The sequence below is a fragment of the Ixodes scapularis genome, unplaced genomic scaffold (assembly GCF_016920785.2).
Source record: "Ixodes scapularis isolate PalLabHiFi unplaced genomic scaffold, ASM1692078v2 PGA_scaffold1__304_contigs__length_218370807, whole genome shotgun sequence".
Classification (NCBI taxonomy): Eukaryota; Metazoa; Arthropoda; class Arachnida; order Ixodida; family Ixodidae; genus Ixodes; species Ixodes scapularis.
Genome location: NW_024609846.1, coordinates 118,065,404 through 118,086,903, shown reverse-complemented (window position 1 = coordinate 118,086,903; position 21,500 = coordinate 118,065,404). Strand labels below are relative to the sequence as shown.

General features: G+C 44.8%; 1 protein-coding gene across 1 annotated transcript; it reads right to left on the bottom strand.

The window, feature by feature from the left end:
* Positions 1-936: 936 nt before the first annotated feature.
* On the bottom strand, positions 937-20,972 carry LOC120848223 (techylectin-5A). Its single transcript, XM_040220197.3, has 6 exons — positions 20,882-20,972; positions 9,533-9,698; positions 6,546-6,685; positions 5,784-5,889; positions 2,320-2,487; positions 937-1,360 (listed from the first exon to the last, which is right to left on the bottom strand). Exons 1-6 carry the CDS (start codon positions 20,891-20,893, stop codon positions 1,077-1,079), a joined length of 876 nt encoding a protein of 291 aa, XP_040076131.1. The 5' UTR covers positions 20,894-20,972; the 3' UTR covers positions 937-1,076.
* Between the last annotated feature and the right edge of the window lie 528 nt (positions 20,973-21,500).

Sequence of the window (21,500 nt, the reverse complement as noted above, 5' to 3'; positions counted from 1 at the left end):
AAGTCGGTGATGGCCACCGGTACCAATGATCAACATCTTGTATCTACTGTTTACACCGAGCCTGCTTAAGTCTTTTGAGGCCTGCAATTACTTTTCATTGCAATCACCGGGTCAAAGTTCGGTCTACCGGCCGCTTTTGTTTGAACGAGCAGACTACAAAAAGCAGACAAGTTTGAAAGAGCAGACGAAAGTTCGAACGATCAGGTGGCCGTGTGAATTTGAAGACGCACTGAACCCGTGGGTGGTACGGACATCTTGGCGGTTTTCTCTCGTTCATGTTGGAACAAAGCAAATACATCTGGCGACCACAAAGTGTTGCCCGCACAAGCAATCGTAGTTCTACAGCGTCTGGTTTGCCCTTTTCACGGCTGCTATCCACATTCTCGGACGAACGGAGGGGGCAGAAACACATAAAAACTGATCTTAAAACCTTTCCAGACTCTCTTGGTACAGCCCCCATCGCAGCATTTTGACGAGAAGGCAGGTTTTTTGTCTGGTTTCTTCCAAAGGAACACAAGAGTGCATGTCTCGCACGGCGACTTCTGCCCACCGCCCCAGACCGGAAGTGTGCCTGACGCGCCACCACCGCGGCGTGACGTAGGAGAGTGGAGTTCGTGTATAAAGATTTAGCTGGCGAACATGTGCCAGAAGCAAAAATAATGGGCGTCGAAACAGCAGCTGTGAACGTCGCGGTGTCGGCGTGAGAGCTGAAATGGGCGAGACTCATTACATATACTACACTCAGTGTCTAGGATATTCGACCTAGATGTTCGGGGGTGAGCTAGGGCAAGACTGGCTCGGCGAGGTTATGTTGGTCTCCTTACATTCCGCGTTCGCGGTAAGAGCACACTCGAATCTTATAGATTTATGTGTTTCTTTTCGGTCATATATTCGGCAATATAATCATTAAATGGAAGACCACAGGCGGATTTTTTGAAGCGCCACCAGTCGCCTAAACGGCGCGGGTTGCGCTCCATTTTAGATAGAGGTCAATTTATTCTTGAGTACTGTCAATACAGCAAACGTTATTTCATACCGATTTGCCCAGTTTTTCATGGAAGGTGATGCCGACTCGGTCAAACTGCTTCGGGCATAGGGTTGGCTTCCCGGATCATCATCCGCGCTTCGGGGTAGGAGTAATGATGCAAGCCTCCGACGTGGTTCCGCCTGGACCACTCGATGCCGTCAGCGAAGCTCGTGTGTGGCCCGTTCAAGTTAAGGCCATTGAGGTTGCTGCTGTGGCAGGCGGCGTACCACCAACCGCCTTTGTAGGTCGTGGCACAGTTGCTACTGTGATTATCGTTGTCGCTGTCGAAGGTGCTAAAGTTGATTCCGTTCGTGTAGCTGAACGAGTCCGAACCTGTGAATAGGAGTGAATTAAGGGGTTATCACTCCTAATAACTGTTGCATGAATGTCTTTATATTATTATGACCCTAACATTATAGCAAATAATTAAGATCAAAAGTGATAATGCCGTATTTACAGCCATGCCACGCGGGCATCTGGAAACTCAGCTTGTCATATCTAACCAATGCGCGATCCATTCGGCGTGTGCGGGTTACACTTATCTCCAAATTGCCTCCAGTCTATAAGCCCTTTAACACTTTTACCTTATTTTCTGCAGGGCATGCGTACAATCAGTAATCAAAATTGAGCCCGTCACAGAAAGTGCTTCTAAAATATGTTGCAAAGTGAGTAGACTTTTGAACGTCGTTATATCCTCATAGCCATTTGCTTGATTGCTTGAATGTACCGTAGCCGAAGTGTCGGAGCTATTCGGGGAGGAAGCGAGATTATGCTCCACCAAAAGTGAATTTTTGAAAGTTCAGTAAAAAGTGATAACCCCCCCCCCCCCCCCCCCCTCGTTTCAACGCCATTGATTCACAGGCTCATTTACAGGTTCCTTATGTGGGAAACTCTGAAGAGCAGACGTGTGAGCCTGGTAAGCGGTGCGCAATTGTTGCAGTAAGCACGAAGGCACAGAACCTCAGGCGCCAATCCTTGGAATTCCTTGAGTTAGCTGAGATAGTAAGAACGGCGAGCGCTGTCCTAACGGTCATTCACTCGCACTCCCAAGAAGACATCTTTTTACCACTAAGAATGTATGGCCATATGAGTTCGATAATGATTACCATCCTTTCTGGCCAATCCGATTTACAAGTTTAGCGAACGGCATTTCGACTCCAAAGTCGAAGAGGAGTATGCATGCGTACCTGAGAGCTGAGTGTCATGTTTCTTCTTTTTCCTATTAATTCTGGTTGTAAATTTTATTGAAGACTAAACAGATAAAAAAGGATAAATGTATGAGCCAGTCTCACCTGGTGGTCCGGAATAGCCGCCAACCGTCATTTTGTAGCGGTCGGCCTGAGACGCGACTTTGAAGATTTTGTAGTTCGCAACGAGACTTTCTCCTGTCTCGTTTTTCAGTTCAATTCGTAAAGTGAATCCTCTGTCTTGAGAAGTAAGTGTGTGCAGCACGTCGTTTCCTTGTCAAGTCAAAGAAAGGAAAGTGTGTAGTCAGACGGTGGCGTAGCAGTATTTAGTATGCGTATACAGTATTAATCGTTTTAGTGAAACAACCAGAACTGAACTCGCGCACTGCACAAAAAGCACGTACGTCTCCTTTCCAGTTGTAGAACCCGTTGAGCCCACAACCCGCCTTAATGAAATGAACTCGTTGTCACTATCAGCTTGGGAACTCTTTATACTGTACACGCTTACAAGTACAGCCTCAAGGCACGCCACCTTGCTAGTGGTGTGGGTAGATCGTCTCATAGTCAAGCGTTGCTGAGTCCGTGCGTACGCACCAGCAATGCTTGGCTATCAGACGATCTGCACACATTAGCAGCAAGATGGCGGCGCCCCGAGGCCGTACTTTCAAGCATCTATAGAGATTCACTGGTGAAAAAACGCAGGAAGTGGCTTGTTCACGCTCTTTAGTTCGGGATTCGTTACTTCGGCGTTCTTATCGGCTAACGCAGCAATCTGATTGTCTGTGGGGCGATAAGAAGATGCTCGGGAGTCGTTAGGCGCTGTGACGTCACGCCACTGCAATGGCGTTGCTGTTCGCACTGCGCATGCGCAGATGCTTTGCCGCACGCGAATCTGGTTTCTGCGTACGCGCAGTGCCTACACACCCGGTGTGGTCAAACGCGGCCTTGTTTGTAAAAAAATGCGTTAGCTTATAGTTACTATCCTACCATTACGATAAGCCACCTTTCCGGCCTCGGCAGCACCCATGGCGAGCAATCAGTAATTAAGCACAAAGTCAAGAGCTGCTATGCTCCTCCTCTGCAAGTCGTTATTGAACCTCGGAATAACGATATGAGTGCCGAGGCTCACGTCAATTTGTTTTGATGCAAAATAAAAGTTTTGATAGGACATGGAGTGCGACATTTTTTTCTTTTCATGATTGCTGCCGACGAGTCAGATTTGACCCATGCTACCCTTACTTACGGCCAATGTTACCGACGAAAGCTGAACAGATGACAAAAATATAAACTATGCTCGAATGGCTAACAGTCCGTATGGTCAATGTTACGATTAAACTTTCTAACATAAAGAGCAAACAAGAAGGAAAAGCGTGTTGCGGATTTTGAGGACCAGAACAAAAGGATAGAGGAGCATATCGATGACCTCAAAAACCGCAGCCGCCGGTGCAATCTTGTGTTTTACGGCATACCCGACGGAAAGCGCAATAAAACCTGGGAGGAATCAAAGAACCAGGTCGTACGAATTTGTAATGAAATCATGGAAATCAATCCTGCTACGATCCAGAGGGCGCACAAGATTGGTTACTTTAAAGATGGTGTCAAAAGACCAGTGAGAGTAACCTTTATGTCTTGGACCAAAAAAAAAGATATTCTACACTCTGGATTAAAATTGGAAAACACCGACTTTAGTGTACCCGAAGATTTCAGTAAACCACTTTGCGAAAAAGGCGTAATCTTTGGAAGACTCTAAACAAATAAGGCAAGATAAGAGCTACAAACTGCATCTCTCATATGATAAGCTAGTTGTGAACGGCGACGTGTTTATCTGGGACTCCTGAGTGAAAGGAGGCAGTCCCTGTGCGTAGGAAGAGAAGTACAATGCCACAATAACGACGCAGCCCTCTGACGACAAGTGTTTATAGCCCATCAACATTGTCGGACGTTTTTTCCACTGTATTGTTGCTAATCTGCCGTAGCCTTAAAAATGCGGAGGGAAAGTTCGTCTGCTTTTTGCGCAGGGGGTAGCGGTGACGTCAGAACGCCGAGCCCTGATTGGCTGATCGCGACCCCCTATCTGAGGGTCGTCTGCTCTTTTGCAACGTTGTCTGCTCGCAACGTCGTCAGCGTCAATCTTACCTTTCTGCGACTTTCGGAAGAGCAGGTCTTTACGAGCGAGCTCGACTTCGCCTCTCAGAGAGGGCAGACGAAATAACTCAAGCGGTACGTTGTTTTCGTCTAACAACTAGCCGACGCGCATTAAGGAGGGAAGTCAAAGGACTCACTGGCGAAGTGTCCCGAGGCGCCGAGGTTTGTTTGCTAAGAACCGAGAGTGAGGGTGGTTAGCGCCCGCAAGTTGCCTCCCAAATGCGTTTTCCCTGCATATATATACAGGGTGTTATTTTTTATTCGAAACAGATTTATTTTAAAAAATCCGTAAAAGATGGAATGATACGGTTTGTGCAGGTGAGTTATGCGGCCAGGGGGACATTTTATAGGGGCTAATCGTAACAATCATTCGAATAATTAATTAAAATTCGTTAATTAACTTTTATATTAATGAAAATAGACATATGGTTCCAATTAGAAACTTGCACAGCGTCACCGAAAACCACTAAATCAGTCATTTTCGGAAAGACTTTGAGCGCGTGAGAAGCGTAGTAGTGCACTAAAGTTACGACTCGTGGAGCAGGTACAAGGCTGGGGCTAGATAAGAGACGGAAAAATCGCGCGGGCGCCTTACCGCAACGGCTAGCTTTGTACCTGCTCAAAGAGCGGTAAATTTAGTGCACTACTACGCTTCTCACGCGCTCAAAGTCTTTCTGAAAATGACTGATTTAGTGGTTTTCGGTGACGCTGTGCAAGTTTCTAATTGGAACCATATGTCTATTTTCATTAATTGAAAAGTTAATTAGCGAATTTCAATTAATTAGCCAACTGATCGTTACGATTAGCCCCCTATAAAATGTCCCCCTGGCCGCATAACTCACCTGCATAAACCGTATCATTCCATCTTTTACGGATTTTTTAAAATAAATCTGTTTCGAATAAAAAATAACACCCTGTATATATATAGGTAAAGTAAGGAAAAGTTAATAAGTCAAAGATGCGTACTGTCAGAGTTACTAATTTGAAGTTTATTCCGACGTTTCCAGCGGGGACCGCTCTTCATCAGGTGATGATGAAGAGCGGTCCCCGCTCGAAACGTCGTAATAAACTTCGAATTAGTAACTCTGACAGTACGCATCTTTGACTTATATATATATATAATCTTTTAGACATAACTTTCTAAGACCCGAATTAGGGCTGTTTTGTACATTCTTCCTTTTGCTTTTTGATTCAAAGGACCACCGTTTCGCGTGCACTGCGCTTGGGCCAATATTTTGGAACATCTCAGTAGAAGAGTACTGAAAGCGCGCTGAGGTACTGAATCAATCACGACGCATGTGGCTCATTCTGCTATTGGGGACTCGGTAACGATGAAGTCTTCAAGAGGCACAGCTTAAGAGTTGCCAAATTCTCCCCATAAGAGCTGGGGGATACTATACACGTCATTAGCGTGCGACACTCACCAATCCAATATTCCTTATCCCTGCTTCCAAATCCATTTGCATACTCCGTCCAGTTTCGGTAGAAGTAGTAGACACTGTTCCCATACTGGCCTCTATTCTGAATAACCTGGAGGTGAATGTAAAGACAATGTTATGAAGCTCCCCTCAATCTTTTCCGTCATTTCCGTGGAAGGTATTCTTGCAAAGGCGAATATCGTTTGGCTGTAGACGAATGGGTTTGAACGATTTCGAGAAACTATTAGCCTAGTGAAATATCCACATGTTTTACACCAACTCAGGCGGCCGGTATTAGTCGAGTAGTCTGTATACGAGTAAAATACAGAAGAGTAACAATGTCGTGTTTGCTAAAGCCCCCTGATGAGCTTTCATTTGCCTTGCAAGTAGCGTCAAACGCGCCACTGCACAAGGCCCGTGTCTCGAGAGGCCCTTGGAAGAAAATGGCGGCGCAGCACTAAAATGAGCGGCTCTGGAAACGAATGGCGGCGGAGCACCCGGTCTTGGCTCCCGTCTTGCGCGTTTCCACGACAGTGATTGGCGGCACTTTGTAAGCGTGAATTTATCAAGGAACTTTAGTGTTTGCACTAACTGTGTCGCACAACGCAATGTTCGAAGAATATTGGGGTAGACTGAAAGCTCACGATTTCTTCCTTGTTGTCCATTTCAATTGTCGTGGGACACCGACAAACTATGTGACATGTTTAGAATAACAGGAACTCACCATGAGATGCGTGCGAATTCAATTGTTTAAACTGAAACACTCACAGTCCAACCTCCACCGTCGGTGTTCATATCGCAATAGACCGATGTTCCCTTGGAATCCGAGGTCGGAAATATGACGTAAACTCCGTTGTTTACTTGTCCAGCCTTTAGCAGGTCTCCGCAATCTCGAGGGCGAAGGCTTTCTGGAGACAGTAGAGTGAGCGCATTGTCCCAAGAAAGAAAAATGGAAAGAATAAATCAGTTATACTAGGCCATGCTTTCAGAAGCGCAAATTTCAAGCACAGTCACAAAAACACAAAGATTTCTGCAAGCCATGGCGTCCCGCAATACATTTCGAGTCACGCACGAAGTACAAACTGGTCATACGCTATCAGTTTCAGGTCTCAAACTTTACTTCGAGAACAAACATAAAACGCCATCAGACGCAAAAGTGTGTGCGCGCCTTCCTTTGCCCATGAGGATGAAACGTCATCAGAGCACGAGAGCGCTCGCCCTGCTCACTAGCTAAGCGGATTGAATGAAAACGAGAGATAGATGTCACTCTTATGTCCGATGCTACGTTGTGCTGGTCTACCACACTTTTTGTAGAGGTGGAGGTTGTAAAAGTGGTGGTAGTCTCTCAATCCCCTTGTATAAGCTTGTTTTGATGGCATATTGTTTGTTGAGCTTTAGTCAATAAAACTAGACAGTTCTATATGGCAAGGCGCTTTAGTTAACTAACAGCAATCGAAATACACAGGCGCAATTTTCTCTTGGGGGCCATCCTGGCGTCCCCATCACCTTCAGAAACTTTGACCAATTAAAATATTTAATTGCGCGGGAATTTCCAACGTTACTAATATTGCTCTTTTTTAGCCGCGTTCTGGAGTATATTATGACGAAAACGTCACATTTTTGGGCGTCGAGACGTAATACAGTAATATTTTCTTGAAAACGCCATCTGACGGCGTACCCTGGTGTCTTTTCCAGGCCGCAGAAAGAAAGGCGTGATACGATCTCTGATTAAACGTTTAATAGAAAATTCGACCACCATCCATAAACGTCTTTTCAAGTGTTTTTTTTTTTTTTTTTTATGTTCAGAGTTAGTAGATTGAGTTATCACCATAAATGGCCGATCTCGGAAACCATTTCAGTGCACCTTGATTGATTGGTGATGCGAGTGAATCGTTAAACAGTATGTTTTGAGGGTACTTACAGTGGACACTAAAAGATATTACCACAAACAAGCGATTGCCTGGTAGACGAGAGGGCAACGCGTGTCGCTGCAGTCGCGCCAGCACAGCGGGAACACGATTGCCTGGCCCGTGCCATCTTTGGAACCGGGGGAAGTCGGCAGACAGCAGCCGTTCCGAAAGAACGCTTTCGGAACGCCGCTTCTTTACCACAGGCGTTTGCCTGCCACGCACGACTCTGCACATGGGGTCTCGTTTTGCTTGCTCGTTGAAAGCAGAAATATCTCTTTTTTATTTACTATTTTACCGTCATTGGTGGTTTTTAAGCCGCTAGTCTGGCAAGGATCATAGATGACTGTATCAATGTAATAAAAAAAAGCGTTTTGACAACGATAACTGTGTGCCGAAGAATCCCCGATGTTGAAGAGTGGGAACGGCTTGAACCACTCTCGCCCACGGCGTATTCACGACAACGCAACGCTTCGTCAGACGATTTTGCAGTTCCAACTGTTGGTCACTTTTCTTTTACAGCGAAGCTGTTTATGGCTAGGGGTCCGTGGATTTTTCGTGTGCTTCAACAAAATATCATTTTTCCCCGCTAAATTTAGCGGAAAGATTTCCCCGCCAAATTTAGCGGAAAAATGTCCCCACCAGGTTTATCGGGAAAACTTTCCCGTTGAGTTTACCGGGAAAATTTTCCCGCTAAATTTAAAAAGGAAAATTTCTTGCTCAATTTAGTGGGTAAATTTTCCCGATAAATTTGGCGGGGAATTTTTACCGTTAAAATTAGCGGAAAAATTTCCTCGCTGAAATTAGCTGGGAAATTTTCCAGCTAACTTTAGCGACTTAAGTTTCCCCACTAAATTTAGCTGGGAAATATACGTCACGCGACCTGGACACGAATTCATTTTCCCCGCTAAATTTAGAGGTGAAAATGACTTCACGACTTCGTGTCCCGTCACCTAAATCTCCCCACCAAATTTAGCGGGAGTCTTTCCCCGCTAAATATAGCGGGAAAATTCAGCGGCAGCAGGAGAGGAGGAGGAGAGGAGGAGGAGGAGGGAAGCGCACCGCTCTTTTTGTCGTCGTCGTTCCAAGCGCTTGGGTGCCTAGTTTCCTTTCCTTCCGTCCGGTGGCGGTCCCGTCGCGCGTGTCTAGTCTCCCCCGGCTCCTCGGAGCGGTAGATAGTCCTCGAGAAGTGTGTGCGCACCTTTCGTCACGATGACCACCGATCAAGACAATAAATGTGTTCGTACCCCTGTTCGAAATTGTGTGTCACGTCTGTGTAGTGTGCTAAGCAGCTTCGCTGGTCATACACCTTCGCAGAGTGGAATGGCTCATGATTTTTTTTCGATCTGTTTCAATACCGACTCTACGTTTCAATAGGTTTAGCTATAAAACACTCAGTACGCCACTCGCAGCGACTGTACAAAAATTAATAAATACAGTAGGTTGATGAGCCTTTGACTGGACGGTCATACTTCAATTCGAGACACATATATGAATGTAAGATGTTGAATAAAACATATTACGCTGATATAATATGGTTTGATGAATACGTTCCTTGCCTCGGAGGTGCCTGTCAAAGAAGTTACGGATATTTCTGTGTTAACCCACCACAGCACTATTAGTCAGCGCTAGAAATAGGGCTGACTTTACACTTATGCAGCGCGGACTTTGCGTCATATTAGTGCGCAGCGCTGATAGTGCTGATAAGCACCACTTAAATGCAAACCAATATTTAAAAAAAAAAAAAAAAGCCAGGTGACTGCTGTTTCTATAGTTGATTTAGCGCTGGGGTAGCGCTGCGCTGTACGTCTAAACAGGTCTTTAGGTTTATTCTGAAAACGGTCTCACTCTTCAAGTCCACTACGATCTTCGACAGTTCACTGACGTGATTCTCTGCTTTTTCTAGGACCGGCAGCGCCGCAACAGGGTTAGCCGAGACCACCATGATGGCAGGCGCCATGCCAATGAGGATGCCCAGGAGCATGATGACGGAGCGGTGATGACGGTGAGCGTTCTGTAAAAAAAAAAGAAGAAAAAAACTTTTTGTCGAAGGAACAGAGACAGAAGGGAACGTGTCAATATCAACTAACTGGTTTATTGCTCAAGCATCCTATATATACCCACACAGCCACTCTCAAACGCCTTCTACGCACATATCTTTTTTTGTTGAAAGTGCTTTTAAAAGAGTGAAAGCCGTTACAACTCCCTGTAACACCGAATCAGAGCGCAGCTCTTGAGGAGGAGGAGGGAAGGGTACTGGGGGGTGAAGTGACCTGGGGGGTCACGTGACCTTGGGGGGTCACGTGACGATGCCGATGATGTCATCAGTGACGATGACGATGCGGACTCCGATGACGTCATCAGCGATGATGACGATGACGATGCGGATGTCGGTGACGTCATCAGTGACGTCACTCATGACGTCATCCGTGATGATGACGTTACGATGCGGATGCCGGTGAGGTCAACAGTGACGTCACGGATGACGTCATAAGTGATGATGACGATGCGGATGCCGAGGACGTCATCAGTGACGATGACGTCATCGGGGAGGTCACGTGACCTCGACGGGGAGTCACGTGACCCTGGAGGTGGTCACGTGACCTCGGGGGTGTCACGTGACTTCGGGGGGTCACGTGACCTCGGGAGGTCACGTGACATCAGGGGAGGTCACGTGACCTTGGGGTCACGTGACCTTGGAATGACCTTGGGGGTCACGTGACCTTGGGATGACCTTGGGGGTCGCGTGACCTTGGGGTGACCTTGGTTACGCCGACGCTGACGGCGACGCCGACGCCGACGCCGCTCAAGCCGGGAACGGGCCCCTAAGAGCTGCGCTCTAAAAACAAGATGGACGACAACCAACTTAAGGAGCTTCCTCGATAGGAAGGTAGGTTTGATAAAGCTCGACAAAACGACCGGAAAAACTAAGCCACAGTGACGCTGCTCCATGGGCGTACAAACCTGGGGGGGGGGAGGGGCAAAGGGGCGCTTGCCCCTCCCAGTTCTCAGAGTGGGGGGCAAGGCATGTGTTCCCCCCCCCCCCACCCCTGAAACAGCCGCTACTGGGCAGGGCAAATACCGTCCGTCGGCGCCCAAGAGATACCACGGGCACCAACCACCAACCCGGGGGGTGGGTCTGTTTTGCCCCCCCCCCCCCCCCCCGTCACTCAAAGACAAGTTTGTACGCCACTGCGCTGCTCATGTACATCATACAAACGATAGTTTGCATACTGTGGGACGCGTTCCTTCCTTGAGGATCTTGTCACATTGATCCCAGAAAAAACTGTCCTCATACATGTTCGAAGCACGCATATGTATAAAGCGAACATGCTTCAATGATGCTTAAGATGTGTCCCAAGACGATCCTGTCATCCTCTTTGCAGCGAACAACGCTGCCTTTTTGTATGATGTATGGGTAGTGCATTGCGACTTTATACGTTCAAATATTCGCCAAAATGTTTAACCCTAAGATGTCTATTAGCTACTCTCCTGGAAACAAGAAACAAAGGGAGTTAAGGCAATCTTCAAGAAAACGGTAAAGTTGTACATGTTTTATCGCGGGAAAGAAATAAGTACTGAAAATATAACACTTAAAACAAAACAAGACACTTTTTTTTTTGTTTACGATTATTTAGCCATAATGAATTAACCTGAGACGGGGGACAATTTTTTCTAAGATTAATTTGTTGCGGCGGATTGCAAGCAAAGTTTAGTAGCGATGGGCCGAACTTTTGCCAAATCGGAAATTTCGGCGCCGAATTTTGGCATTCGGCAAAGCCGTGATTTTGCCGAACTTTTTTAAAGATTCGGCAAAGATTCGACAAAAATACATTGTTGCCAGACCTAAAAGTGAATATATCGTTTTTTCGTGCAAAAATATTTAGTTTTTTTTTTCTGTTTTAAAGATAATATTGAAACAGTTATTACTAAATAGGGTGATATTCTACAAGATAATTGTTTCGGTATAATTTGTGTTTGTTTGCTGGTAATTTTAAAGCGACTTTTGCAGAAGTGGTGTGACAACGGGGTTGGGTAGTAGCGGAGCGCAGTCACGAATCAAGTTACTAGCTTCGGTTTTTAAAGAATGGTGAACCGTAATTTGGATGTTAAAAAAAAACAATGCTGGAGATGTAGGCGGGACGCTACTATCCCTACAACACTACTAGTAAGGCGATATCTCAAATGGACGGCCGTATTTTTGGCAAAAAAAGTCGAGATTGAACCAGGCCGACGAGGCGCGTGACCGTCAAGATACTTAGTTTCCTCCTCTCTGCTCCCTCAAGGCCGCGAGGCGGAGAAGACGCGAGGCCGTTCCCTCTCCTTCTCGGAGAAACAGTCCTGCCAAACGCGCCTCTTTTTTTTTTTTAGAAATACGGTCATCCGTTCGATATATCGCTGTGTGAGTGATGTTTTGGTGTTTGTAGCATCCCGTTGCGCGCTTGTGCCGCGTGTTTTGGGGAATCCAGATTTCGGTTCAGCATCCCTTTAAACCTCATCCGCGCAAGCCTGCAAGTGTGTATTGTTAAAATAAAGGCGCTAACACTGAGTCCTTACTTTTTTTTGGAGTCACCCCTTCGTGCGCAAAGAATGAATGCAACGGCTGCTGAGCCTTCGCCAGAAGAGATAACAATAGTACTTACTATAAATATGGATGTGTTTTTTTTTTTTCATTTGAGTCACTTCAGCTTTGCATGAACGTGCGTCCCATATTCGCAACGTCTCGTTTTAACTTTTAAATTGACGGTTTCTGATGTTAGGACACACCGGAAGTTTAGGAAGATGGGAAGAGTTAGGAATGTCGGCTGTGCAAGGTCGAGCATGATAGTTCAGTGTTTCGTTTTATTCGGATAGATAAAAACCGCGAAATAACACTAATTGAAAAGCAATATTATCTTTTTTTTAGAACAAACTACATGTAAGCCGAAGACAGGATTGCTATAGTGGCGAGGAGTGATTGTCAGTCAATGTTGCAATTACCTTGTTGCATCACTGGAAAGATCAAATCAAAATGACGTTATCTCGAATGTACCGGGTCATTCGTCACTTGTGCAGTAGACTACGTCGTTTTTGCGTCAATGTCATGTCGATCTTCCCTTCTTGAGGCAGAAAAAATTGAAGAGAACCATATTCACAAGGGCTGACAAACACACAATTATTATGTCGCCTACTCCACGGCTTGCCGTAACCGCTGGTATTACCACACTGTATACGATGGTAAACGCACGATCGCACGGCGTTCATTTGCAATCCATAACCCCGTTGCGCTCTCGCTCGTGCGCAGACGTTTGCCGAATTTCTGCCGAATCCTTGCCGAACTTTCCTTCAAAAGTTCGGCATGCGCCGAACTTTGCCGAATCTGAAGCTCGGCAGATTCGGTCCATCACTAGAGTTTAGTTAGCTGAAAGTTCATTGGCCATGCCAATCAGCTTTATGCGAACTAAACTCTGCTTGGCGTCATTCAGTTGTCAAATATAGGCTGCAAAGAATACGCCATTCCAAAATCAAGAGGGTAATTTACGCTAAGAACCTCGCTTTAAAGGAACGTCAGAGGCCGCCGTTCGAGCAACACCACTTTGAATAATCAAACCCCACGCACTAGCATTTCGTTGTCGTCCCATCGAGGTTGAGCGCAGACGAGGGCCGGACACGAGCGCAGCGTCGGCATTTGGCTGGTCCCCGTGTCTAATCGATCGGTCGAACCACGCTCGGCGTCAAACTCGTGCCGAATTGCTGAATCGGGTGCCATCCTATAGTGCGATCACGCTGAGGTAGAGGAGGCTGTTCGCAGGCACTCATTATTCTAGGCCAGAGGTCTCAAGAACTTGGGGGACGCTTAAGCTTCGCCTTTAAGGGTGGAACGCGATGGCGTTATCGGACCCCGTTGGCAAAGCTTTTTCATATAAACCCGCGCTCGTTCCCACGGCCTGCAAGCGTGCGTGCGTGGTCTAGACGGTAGAGTCACGTGTCACGTGACGTCACACTTGAGCGTTGTGCGTTGCTTGAAATTCCCGCGCGAGGTCGTGCGGTGTGACGTCACACGTGGCTGGACGTCATAACCCTATCGACCCGCTAAATTGAGCGAAAACGTTTCCCGCCAAATTTAGTAGGAAAATTTAACCCTCGTGACGCACTATGTGCATGCCGGGATTTTCCGGTCCCACCGACCCCTGCGCCGACGCCGGGTTTTCTGCGACACGAGCTCCTAAACGCTGCAAAGCGGACAGGTGGGCTAGTTGGTTCGAAGTCTTTAAAAAGTAATAGCGCTGAAATCACAGACAAGGATGGAGGCAAAGGGAACAAACATAAGGCGCCTTGTGTTTGTTCACTTTGTTTCCGTCCATCTCCGTCCGTCTCCGAAATATCTTTGAGTTGCGTGCTCGCTCAAAACGCCACCTAGAATAATCAAGGCTTGTGAACAGCCTCTTCTACTGTAATAAGGTCGAAAACTGGGCTAGTTGGTAATGATATACACGCTGAGCTAAAATAGCGCAACCACAAGGTTAGGAAGAATACTACAGCAGCATTGAGGGAACAAAACAGACTGCATCAGTGAACCATCGGTGACGACGTCAAGCAAGTAAATATATTTAGGGTGATTTCAGATAAGATCGAACAGGGGGCGGCTGGTCGACCCTTTTAATTTGCTTCACAATTTTATATGTTATTTCCCGATGTACAAAATAAACAAAATCAGAATTATTTTCACCAAGAAAAAAAATTGTCGGACGCGAAAAATCGTACATCACGTAGAGGTGGAATGTCGCATTTGCTTGCATAGCCGGAGGGGGCAACTTTGGTGATTAATAACTAAAGTTATACTTTTTAATTGACTTTTATAATATCTTAGCACAATCTATATGTACTTAGAAATCCGAAAAAAAATATTGTTATTGTTTAGTATGGTTTAAAAAATAAATAAAAAACATCAATTTCGGCTCCTTGACCGTTTTTCCCCCAACTTTGCAGGACTGTATCTTAGGAAATAATTTAGTCAGAAACCTCATATTTTAAGTAAATACACTACTTATAAATGGAAGTACATTCACTAAAATTCAAATTTATTTAAGCGCGGGTTGGGGAGGTTTTGGCAAGCAAACACGTGATAAGCACCAAAATGAAAATATTTTAAGGGCGATGAAAACAAAAATCCCGTTCTCGATTTTTTTTAAACTCTGACCATGTCATTCTATTCTATTTGGGGGTTAATATCCATTAAAACATGTTGCATTATATTGATGGTATAATAGATACAGCACCTCTACCGAGTCCCTTTCCGCGAAGATCGGCATGGTGTACCCCTGTGGCGCAACGCGACGTCTTACTCTGAGAGAAAAGTATTTCTTTATTCATTCCAGTATAGCAAGTAATAGTTTGTCACATCTTTGGCACGTTATAATAAATTGAGCATTCAATATAATAAATTACATATCATATATACAACACAGTTCTGTCTTCAAAGGTTTCGAAATGGACAGATTTTGACGCAAACATTTTCTGACAGTGTGCACTCAGAGTTTCTTCCAAGGGGACCCGACAGTCCGTGCCACTTCCAAGTCACAGGTCGAAGCTTCTGATGTTTTGCATAGCCACACATGTCACGACTGAATACCAGGAAACGCGCGCACTCGCACCCACCTTTCATATTTGCGTTCACGGAATTCAACAACCTCGTCTTCGTCGAATTGTGAAATTCATTCCTTTTAGTTTTTGGGAAAGACTGTTCACCACGCATTTTGCAGACTGTATGGCCTTTCCTGGGAGCTGTCTCAAGTTGTGAAGCGTTGCTCGGTGTTTGACAAGCCCTCCAACTCCGTCACAAGCGTTTTTTCCGTGCCCAGTGGCCATTGGGCCTTGGGAAAAACATTTTTTTTTTGGAATGCATGAAGTTGGAAGCGATTCTTGATGTGACTGGCGGCACCGTCACTTACATAAGTCAAATGAGAGTACACAGCAAGGTTGTCATCGACCCACTCTCTCACTTTTTGTACAGCCAGACAGGCATGAGCGGAGTCATGATGCAAGTCGTCACTGATGACGGCAAAAGTGTATGTCGACTTTCTAGTCGTCACCACACACGTGAATATTGAGACCTGTTTTGTTGTTTTTTCAGTGGTACGCTTGAATCTCGTCAAGAAGGAAAACAGTCCAGTTTTCAGCAAAGTCGAAGTGGAAGACAATGCTACCACGCTGCGCGCACTGCTTTTCTTCATAGATGACTTTGCCTTGCGTCTGTCTGATATGGTTGTGAATGATCCACCTTGAGACCGACACACGAAGCTCTTCCAGAAAAGTGACCGGATCTAAAGTCTTTTTCACGAGCTCGCCTGACTCCAATGCTGCCAAAACTATCTCTTCATCCTCGGAAATGTTGAGTTTTTCGAGTGTAAAAGACTGGCCTTTGGGACAATGGTCACATTCGCTTAAAAGGCACTGGCGCGATGGCGGGTTGCAAATGAATGCCGAGTTCAATTCCGCTGCGTCAAGTTGTGAGCCAGCAGCGTTTTGTAGAGAGGCGACACAGAGGTTATAGTTTGCGCAGTACACACAAACGCACGCTTCTTGCTGGGGACTGCATTTAACCCATCGGGGTCGCAGAGAGTAAAACTTCGTCAATCCGATGCCGGAGTCGGGCTGGTCACTTTTATGCTCACGAAACGCTTCTCTGATTGACCGTGTCATAAGACGTTTCGGCCTGAGCGTTTTCTGGCCATCGAGCACAACGGAAATGACGTCCTTCTGATTGGGACTCTGCCTACAACACTAACTCGTCTTTCATGTAGTACTCAACCGCTGCAGATATGTTTTCAGGGCTCACCTTACACCTTGTATAGGGATCGGGCACTTACCACACGCCGTGGTTCTCCCTCAGCTTCCAGAACTTATTAATGATGTAGATCGATGCCTCTGGGATGATCTTCTGGACTTCATTTCTTTCCAAGGTTGATGGCAAGGGGGTCAGCAATTGACAGCGTTCCCGGGGAGAGGCTGTGGTCGCAAAGGCGCGGCGAATGTTGTCCGCCCACTCGGTGCATGTGGAGCACTTTTGCTCCGACGACCCCGATGCTACGTTTTCATATATATATATTTTTTTTTCTCTCTTTTCACAAAATAACAAGTTGCAATCATTGCGTCGCAACACAGGGACACCCCGTGCCGAGCTTCGGATAAGGGGCTCGGTAGAGGAGCTGTATCCATTGCACCGTCAGTATGATGCAACATGTTTTTAATGGATATTAACCGCTAGATTGAGTTGAATGACTGGGTAGAGTTAAAAAAAAATTAAGAACGTTTTTTTTTAAGTCGCACTTAAAATATTTTTATTTTGGTGCTTGTCTCGTGTTTGCTTGCCAAAATCTCCCACACCCACGCGTATACAGATTTGAATTTCAGTTAATTTACTTCCATTTATAAGTAGCGTAAAGTAGCGTATTGAATTAAAATATGACTCTTCTGACTTAAGTATTTTCTAAGATACAGGCCGGCAAAGTTGGGGGAAAACAGTCAAACAGCCGAAATTGATGTTTTTTTATAATTTTTTAAACATAATAAACAATAAGAATATGTCTTTCGTACAGCTAAGTACACTGTGCCTAAAAATTGTGAAACTCAGCTAAGAAGTATAATTTCCGTCATTAATCACCAAATTTTACCCCTCCAGCTACGCAAGCAAATGCGACTTTCCACTTCTACGTAATGTGCGACATTTTGCGTTGGACGATTTTTTTTTCTGGGTGAAAATGATCTTGATTTTTTTTTGTTAGTTCGCACATCGTTAAATAACATATACAATTATGAAGCAATTTAAAAAGGTCGACCAGCCACCTTCTTTTCGATCGTATCTGAAATCCCCCTGTATCTGTTGTGTAATTTATTTTATATAATGCGTAATTTATTATAACGTGCAAAAGATGTGGAAGAACTATTACTTGCTATACTCGAATAACAAAAAAAAATCTTTTCTTTCAAAGTAAGAATTAGCAATAACTGCGTCGCGCCACGGGGGCGCACACCGTGCCGAGCTTCGCAGAAGGGGCTCGGTAGACGTGCTGTATCTATTACACCATCAATATAATGCAAGATGTTTTTAATCTATAGTAACCCCTAAATAGAGTAGAATGACTGGTCAGAGTTTGAAAAAAATCGAGAACGGGATTTTTTTTAAATCGCCCTTAAAATATTCTTATTTTGTTATACATAATTAAACAGCGCACAAAGAGAGGGACAGAAAAGGAAGACAGAACAGGCAAGCGCTGACTCGCAACTGACGATTTCCTATGACAAGGAGAAGGAAGAAAACTACACACATGAACATATATCGGAAAAGAGAAAGATGTGAAAAAGCTAATAAATTAAATAAAATTACACCTAAAATAATTATAGCTGAAAAGGAAAACAAAATAAAATGAAAATCAATCTCTCAAAGTCCTAGGCATGTCCAGTGCCGGCACTCCGAAGCCTTGACCATACACCTATTTGTGCGCAGCTGCCCCCATAAACTCATACTCGCTGTCTTGTAGTGTTAATGATGGCTGGCTCACACATTTGGATTCGAGCTTTCTTATCCAAAAGGCTTCCACTATTTCTCTTGTTGTTTTTTCTTTATGGGAAGCTAGAACAGTTGTTGCACAAAAATCTGGATCACATCCACAGGTTCTGCAGTGGATGGCTAGGTGGCTTCCAGTGGTGGTTTGAAGAGACTGTTTATGTTCCCTCAAGCGGTCGTTGAGGCAACGCCCAGTCTGTCCGACATAGGTTTTCCCGCAGGACAGAGGAAGATGGTAAACCACTTGTAGAATGCAAGACACAAAGTGCACCTTGTGGTTTTTCATGCAGCAAGCCCTGCTGTCATTGTTCTTGTCCACAAGCGTGCAAATTCTACCCAGTTTGTTTGGGGCTGAAAACACCATGGGCACGTTGTATCTATTGGCAACATTTTTTAAGTTGTGCGACGTCTTGTGGATGTATGGTATAACTAGTGGTCGGATATTGGTAAGGTCTTTGCTCTTTTTTCTTTTGGTCGATCCTTTACAGGTTTGTATCAGAGTGCCCGCAACTTCACTTAACATGGCTGATGGAAAGCCGGATCTTGAGAGTTTGTTTACTTGAGTGCTGAAACTCTGTTCGATGGTGTGGTGACAGGATTTTTTCAAAGCTGAATACATGCACGAACTGGCTATACCGCGCCCGGGTTTGCCGCCAAAATCTTCCCAACCCGCGCCTGAATAAATTTGAATTTCAGTGCATTTACTTACATTTATAAGTAGTGTACGTACGTAAAATATGACGTTTCTGACTAAATTATTTCCTAAGATACAGGCCTGCAAAGTTGGGGTAAAAACGGTTAAGGCGCCGAAATTGATGTTTTTTATTTATTTTTTAACACATACTAAAGAATAACAATAGTTTTTTTCGTATTGCTAAGTACATATAGATTGTACTAAAAGATCATTAAACTCACCTAAGAAGTATAATTTTAGTTATTAATCACCAAAGTTGACCCCTCCGGCTATGCAAGCAAATGCGGCATTCCACCTCTACGTGATGTACGATTTTTTGCGTCCGACAATTTTTTTTCTGGGTGAAACTAATTCTGATTTTGTTTATTTTGGACATTGGGAAACAACATATAAAATTATGGAGCAAATTAAAAAGGTCGACCAGCCACCCCCTGTTCGACCTTATCTGAAATCACCCTTTACTGAACTTGACAATGGGGCCCCCCAATCGTGCAAAGGTATCAGCCATCAGGGGGCTTGGTTGTAAATGCACGTGTGAAGATGTGGAGCGATGTCATCCCCTTTCTTTTTTAATTTTCTTTTTTATTTTATTTTTTATTTTTGTAACTTTTTCAGTTGCGCCAGCCCTCTGGGCTATCCCGTCTTTCTTCCTAACGTTGTGATTGCGCTATTCTCTGCCCCCAGCTTCACACATCGTCATCCCACTCGGATGACGCCAACTAAGCCTGTTAAAAAAAAAAAAAAGTGATGGCCTAGTTGTTTGAGTGCATATTCTCAGTGACAAGAGGGTGCTTTTATGCCTCTGAGCGATTGGTCTTTACGAGTCTATCGTGGACAGTGAACACGGAGGTCAATCTGGAAATTTGGCCGAATAAAGTTTACGCTGCACTCTAACGAGCTTGCGGCCGGTTTTGATATATACAATGCAATACAATACAATTTATTTTCTTTTTTTAATACATTTCGTTCTGACTGGGCACATAGAGTTATTATAACGTACGTCATAATAACGCTATGAACGGGCGTCTTACTGAAGTGTTTTTGTGCAATTTGACCAAGGCAGTGTATACTGGCCAAATCACCTCACTCATTACTACCGCTTGATCAGTACCGCGCAATAGACGTTAACTTGTCCCGTGCAGTGGTACTGTAATCGTCCAACATTATGGTGGACGATTGCTTTATGTTAACTTTATGTTACCACCTTGCGAACTTTAATATAAGAAAAGACATCGCCGAACTCAGCCAAACTCTACTGAGTGCGGAGGTCACAATTCTACGTCGTTTAACTTTGTCTTCGTTGCTTTGCAGTTTTGATGCTACTCAGAGAACGTTAATGTTTCGATTGGAGCCGGCCGCAGAGGCAATGGCAGGAGTAGCACCCGGCCTTCGCACAACGCTGACGGGAAACAATTCGCCTGGAAGCTTTCCAGTAAAGAGAAGAAAAAATTGGCAGAAGCTGTTTCCACACGGTCTTCAATTTGTAAGTATATAAACTCAAAAGTTATACCCGTTTTGATTTGCTGAAGTTTTACAGCGATAGGGTTTTTACAGTCACATAAAAAAATCACGCTTCTTTTGTTCTAGTATTGCGTAGCTTAAGTCAAGAATAAAAAGTTCCTAATTAGGCTGTACTTCACGATATAATTAAATTGGCAGTTAATTCACACAGTGATTGAGTGAATTAAAAATCAATCTGCCATATCTAAAAACATTTAGTAAGAAAATATAATATTTTTAGACAGCGTGGTTTAAATCTAATAAATCTGGCTTAGAACAAAATTATTAGATTTATTTTCCTTTTTTTTTTATTAAGTCGTACTTTTTTTCTTTGGGGTTTATGCATTATCCAGAATTAAGTATTCACGCAGGTTTTCTACATAAACATCGCCGAAACTATCTGAGCAACTAGACGTACGCTAGCCGTAGGCGCTCAAACCGAGGTGGTACTACTGACCTGATGCCACATGATGGAGCCACACAAAAGAAAGTCTGCTGTAGCTGTCTCTGGCGTCGTGTGTATGGCTCTCTCGTAGTACGCCTTTTTATATGAACTGACACGATGACGTCACGCCAGACTCAGACGGCCAAAGTTCAGAACGACTGTCGTTGGCGGAGCTCCGTCTTTCCCCCGCCGACTGCAACCGCGAAATGATGGAGTGATCCCGAAGGAAGTGGTAATTGCATATGTCAAAACGAGACTGTTTCCGCCGCCCTTGCTGACTGCTGATACGTACATCTTTCGCGATATGAAACCGCCTTTCCGGGTGTTTCACACAGAGACTCCGACAAATCGTTTGAAGATTTTTCTTTATTTTATTTAGTCAGGGACCCTATTGGGATACCCATATGCAACGAAACGTGCGTTTATTTGACATCTCATTTCCATAACCCGTTCCATACTCAGTGCATGACGCCGTCAATGCTACCTGCGCTACCGCATCGCTTTACCCGGCGTTTCGCTTGCGCGAGAGAGCGTGCAAATTACCCGCAAGGTGAAGCTACCCCTATTGAAAAGGACCATAAGAAATTATAGATAGCCCATCAGGCTGATTGTATGTCGTATTTTGAGACAT